This window comes from Carassius carassius, chromosome 3, assembly GCF_963082965.1.
Source record: "Carassius carassius chromosome 3, fCarCar2.1, whole genome shotgun sequence".
NCBI lineage: Eukaryota > Metazoa > Chordata > Actinopteri > Cypriniformes > Cyprinidae > Carassius > Carassius carassius.
In genome coordinates this window covers 37,971,590-37,977,089 of record NC_081757.1, presented here as the reverse complement: position 1 = coordinate 37,977,089, position 5,500 = coordinate 37,971,590, and the positions used below count along the sequence as shown (strand labels likewise).

Sequence of the window (5,500 nt, the reverse complement as noted above, 5' to 3'; positions counted from 1 at the left end):
TTTAGTACAAAATTAGTGCACTAAATAATTAGAGCACTTTAAGCACATTATGGAAGTGTGCTTTTTTGCACCTGGGTTAGCAGAAAAGACTTCAAAAAGAGTGAACATGAAAAAATAACGCAAAAGACAAAACTTTCAGTAGTGTTAAATTTGGTCACATGAACCTATCTGAACTGTCTTTGTGTATCAGATGCAAAAACAAAGCAAAAGGATGTTTCTCTTCATTCTCGGCCCTCCTTGCCACATAATTCCCCAAAAAGTTTTTTTTTTTTTTTTTTTTTTTTTTTCTTCAACATCATCCTTTCTTGAGAAAATTGTTCCATGTGACTCCTTTGGTCTGTTGGACTCTCAGTGGATCTCTTCTCCATCTGTGTCAAGAGAGTGTGAAATGTCAGCCCTTCTGCTGTGGCCCTTGGAGCCCCTGTGGCGTCGTCTTCTGCGTTCTGCCCGACCCACAGAGGCTCTGTGAGAGCCTGCCTGGTGCCGCTGGCTCTCTCTGAGCTTGCGCACCATCTCATGGTCCTTGTTGCCCAGAACACGGGGCAAGAAGAGGGAAGCTTTATCCGTGCTCCGTGTCTTAAAGCCCCTCCTGGGCCGGCCCTTCCCGTTGATGGACACGTACCACTGCCTCTTAGAACTGGCACGCCGCTTGCTGCCCCCTGCCCCGGACCCTGTTGGTGGGGGCTGGGTGGTAGCATGGTGCCGTGATGCATAGGTGTTGTAACCTAGCTCATGAATGCGCTCCAGAAACTCACACTCTCGGTTGAAGACTTCCTGAAAGGGTAAAAAAAAATTGTATGACTATATTTTGACATTCATTACTGGACCTTGAACAAGATGCGTCCAGAAAAACAAGTCATCTCCATTTTGTAGAAAAGTCAACATTTAAACTGATCCAAAATCTGCACAATTGAATTCTCAGCAGCTCAAACACTCTCAGTAGGCTGGCAAAAGTAAGAACCTCGTATGTGGTGATCACTCTTCGCTGACCAGAAATTTCAGTGACAAGGTCCCCAGTGAGGGAAACAAAACTCAGTAATCAAACTCTCAATAATCTAGCAGCATGTGGGCATATTTGTTCCGCATGAAAAACACCACCATGTGGCGATAGCCTCAAATAGCCCTTCTTGTTATCTGATCCTACAGCTAGCGAATTTCAGCTACTTGATTTTCCGACGTGACATAACACTTACTGAAGCATACAAACGTCCTTTCTCATTCATTGCCAGGTATCTTCCAGAAAACAGGCCTTTTATCGCCACAACACCGACATCCACAGCTGTGATCTCGAGTATACCTAGAAAAAGAGCGGAGCAGTTATTGCGCATGCTAGAAATGGGGAAAGTCTATTACAACATCTTTTCAAATAGCATTACAAATGTGTAAGATTCGATACAAGGTCAGTCGAGGTCGTTCATCAGTTTTCACAAACCTGTCCTGGTTTAGCTAATGTTTGAGAAAACGTAATTTTATTCAGTTAACTATTGGTTCTAGCCTATTATTAATTAATGATTATAGAAGTGTTGTTATACTATACATTAAATAGTTACCTTTATTTACGGTAATATGAATTCATATAAAAGTATTTTATATAAATAACAATAATTGATTTATGTCTTAATTAAATGACTTATTTAGGCTAAACCACTTGCTTTAAACTTACAAATCATTAAAAAAATAGTTTGGAATAGGAATGTGTGTTGTTCAGTCGGATTCATTGTAAATATTGTGGTACATGCAGTTTTAAATGTTATTTTATTTCTACATAGGCTTTTCGTTGATTAAGTCACAGTGTACACAACATACGCTGTCAGGTTAGGTATACAGCCTCTAAACGCCTCTTAAAGAGGATGTTTATTCGTCCCTTTTTTTCACTGATTAATGGCTCTCCTCGTTCTCCCGTTTCGAATAATCATCCTTTTACGTTGGATAAACACATCCGTTGTTTAAGTCATTATGTTAAACTGTCTGTTGAATCCTGTTTTCGTATGGTAATTTTCCATGGGCACTCGGATTTGACTAATTGGAAAACTAAGACAGATGAACGAATGCTATAATTTAAACAACGACGATTTAAGATTTCAATGTGGCCAATTTGACAGGAAATTGTCTTTACGATGTAAGTTATACAATAAAAGCAATTTGAAATGTATCTTGTCACAAAATGATGCAATACAGTTTTTTTTCTAACTCGTTGCTTTATTTTCAAGACCTAATATTTAGCTTTTAGATACAAGTTGTACAGTCCGTAAAAGTGCTCTCATCGTTACTTTAATGTTCATTTTACTTTGGTATGAACGCTGATTTAAGTGTTTTATATTCGTCAACTTAACATAAGCCGGGCAGGGTGAATTATTGTTCGATGTTAATTATTTAATGCGCAAGGCGCCTCCCAAATACTGTCAGCGCACAATGTTTTCCAGTGTCGGATTTGCACAATTACGCAAGTCTCATACCGCACAGAAATTGACATTCACAAATATGAAAAGCGAGAACGGGGTAGCTACTCACTGAAAGGGCTGTTTTCATCAAGAGATCCGTCTATTTTCCCGTTCGGGTGAATTTGCAAATGATATTTTGTGGCGCAGTAAAGTTTCCTGCGTCTTGGAGCTCCTCCGAGGTGCTCGTAAACCCCGCCGCGTCCACCAGCATCTCGCCGCTGCCTTGGGTCACACGCCTGGCCCCTGACACAGGGCGCCCGTGGGGTCCTGGTCAGCCCCGAAGCCAGCGATTCCTGTAAACTCGGATCCAAGGAGCTCAGTAACAACAAGAGCAGAATTATAACCATTGTGGCATGGCGGGATGTCGGCAAAATCTTGCTGGAATAGAAAGAGCTGACACACGGGGTCCCATCAAAGAAGTATCATTAGTCAGTGATCCAGTCAACTGAATATTAAAATCAAAACGTGCTGTATCCTTCTGTCCCCTCTTTAAAATGTCGCGGTCATCTGTTAGAGCCGGCTTGGTAGCAACAGCATGGGTTCGCCTCGTTGGTGCTCATGGGTTCCACTCTGCTCTCCAAGCAGACTGTATCTGACCGAGGAGGAGAAAACAGCCAGTCGGTTTCACAGGGAGCCTATCGTGAGATTTCGCTGATCGACAGTGTGCACAGAAATAAAAGAGCCCTCCTGCAACAATAGCCCGAACCCCGACCAATTGATACAAAGGAAAAGGGGAGGCAAGGTATCAGTCTTGTGTGAACCAAGAGGTTGCAGCGTGGATAAAATTACACAGCACTACACACGGTGGCTTACAGCGGAAAACCGCATCACAAAGAGAGAGACATCCAAGGGAAGAGTTTGCTTCTTTTGAAAGATCCGAAAATTATATTGAACATGAATACTGGCCTGAATGGGAGAGCCGCTATTGATTCTCTTTTCATGCCTGTTGGCACTTTCCGACAGTGATGTTAACATTCATAGACATACGCACGTGGCTTTCAATGATCCACATTTATGTATGGAGTGTTTCTGACTCATAATATGAAAGAGTTGACTGACAACACAAAACAGTCTGGACAATCAGCTAGGGAAAAATCAATTGCAACGGAAAAAGTTCATGATGAGACATTATGCATTTATACAAATAAAAAATGTTTTTTACGCGGTTCGTTTGCTTATTTAGTAGCACTGTAATTAACAGCGATTTAATTATTTCAATTATAAACCCAATCACGATTCAGGCGCGTCCATACCCCTTTACATTTAACGCGATATTACACTGATGCGGAATTTTTTCAATAGACCGCCCATTATCATTCCGAAGTAGCTATATTTCAATAATTCATTCTAAATATTTTATATGAAGCACAGGTTGTGAGAGTGGGCTAGTTAGGATGATGCTCGGAATAAATCGATCAAGACCTGTTTTCCCATTCATTGCATTCCGTAGAAAACATGCAGCTATTTCCCTGTCATTTCAGAAGAAGGAATCCAAAAATGTTGCCGTTTGCCGAAGTTTCTATCTTGATTTTGGAGAGAGAGAGAGAGAGAGAGAGAAAATTGACTACATGTTTCATGTTCCCTCTCAAACATATTTCACGACTATTAATTTTTGTCTTAATCTAGCAGGCCATTCTAAAACTGCGGTATACCTGACATGCATCTTCTCTCAGGAACCAGACTGCAAGTGCGACTGAAAGCCCTGCAGCAACTTACACTCAAGCTCCTGGTGTGTGCTGCTAGTGGGTGGAAGAGTAACACGCAAATGACTTCTGCCTAAATTGCTTCCATATTGGTCGCATTATGGTTACCATTCTCGTAATTAGCACCATCATCTACAAATCTCCCTGCCCTTTGGCGTAACACCAGCGCATGCTAGAAAACCTCGTGGGAAGGCACCCTTCATTCATCTTCTCTTTCCATACATCAACTAGCGTCTCTGACTGTTTGCCACTATGTTTTAAAACAGGTAGCTGCTCCTAATAAGTTATTAGTCGCTGCAGAGCCGGTGTGTGTCAGACTAGACCTAGAGTATATGAGTCTACTGATGTACATCACGAGGCGCTCTGGTGACCATCTCTAAGAGAGACGCTCTTGATGTGGTTTGATCCTGACAGAGGGTTGCTTTTCTGATGTGGTCGGCTGTTTCTTTCTGGAAGTATTTTAATTACGGCCCACAGCCGCCCACAAAGCCCAGCAGTAATAATCAGTATGAGAGAGAGAGAGAGAGAGAGAGAGAGAGGAGGGGGAGTTCACTCAGGATGTTGACGATTATTTTGAAGCTGAACGGTTAAATCGTACCATGTTAAAGTCGTTTTCTTTATCACGCCCTCATTTATCACTTTAACTTCTTCGCGACCCTTTGCTTTTAAAATTAAACAAATGCAAATTGGGATCTGTTGGAAAATTGGATGAGATATAGAGCTAACAGTTTGACCAATTATAAAAGAGCTATCGTGTATTTTTTTATTTGGTTTTGTGTGTAAATAAGTAGATGTTAATCAATAGATTTTTTTTTTCAATTTGATTTATAATAACATATAATAGCACAAGCTTATCATCTAAATGTAAAAGAATCTAATATCTGGCAAAGCAGAAATACCTGAGACAAAAAAAGACTGAAACCTGAAAGACAAAGTAACTATAGGTAAGAAATGGGTAAAAAAATACCCATTACATTTCATATTTATGTATTTTTTTTTTGTCTTTCTGTATTTGTTGAGTTAATATATTTCCTGTATCTACTATTTTGAATTCGATTGTTTGACATGAAATGAGGGTGTGTCGTAATAATGGTTTTGAAGAAGTAAATTCTATTACCCCTGTGAATTCATGCATAACCTTTAAAATGACTGTGTTTTCTATTAGTGTTACAGCCCACCCTGGAAGTGCAGCCGGCTCACTTTGTACTCCACATTAATTTATGGTATAAGTTAAATTTATGGCATGAATTGTAGCGTACAGACATGGAGATATTACATAAACGTTTGAGACCTACATAGCACACAAGTCACTGCTAAATTAAATGCATCAGACACCAGTCTCCTGTATTGTAATAT

At 40.3% G+C, this 5,500-nt stretch overlaps 1 protein-coding gene across 1 annotated transcript; it reads right to left on the bottom strand.

Moving 5' to 3' along the window:
- fgf3 (fibroblast growth factor 3) lies at positions 1 to 3,684 on the bottom strand. The gene is made up of 3 exons (XM_059537518.1): positions 2,512 to 3,684; positions 1,194 to 1,297; positions 1 to 774 (listed from the first exon to the last, which is right to left on the bottom strand). Exons 1-3 carry the CDS (start codon positions 2,786 to 2,788, stop codon positions 349 to 351), a joined length of 807 nt encoding a protein of 268 aa, XP_059393501.1. The 5' UTR covers positions 2,789 to 3,684; the 3' UTR covers positions 1 to 348.
- Between the last annotated feature and the right edge of the window lie 1,816 nt (positions 3,685 to 5,500).

Bases quoted from the DNA above. Each gene is read 5' to 3' on its own strand.
- fgf3 (XM_059537518.1), bottom strand. From the start codon at position 2,788: ATGGTTATAATTCTGCTCTTGTTGTTACTGAGCTCCTTGGATCCGAGT. The intron at 1,298-2,511 runs GTGAGTAGCTAC...CTCTTTTTCTAG, and splicing joins TGATGAAAACAGCCCTTTCA to GTATACTCGAGATCACAGCT. The intron at 775-1,193 runs GTAAGTGTTATG...TTACCCTTTCAG, and splicing joins AAGGACGTTTGTATGCTTCA to GAAGTCTTCAACCGAGAGTG.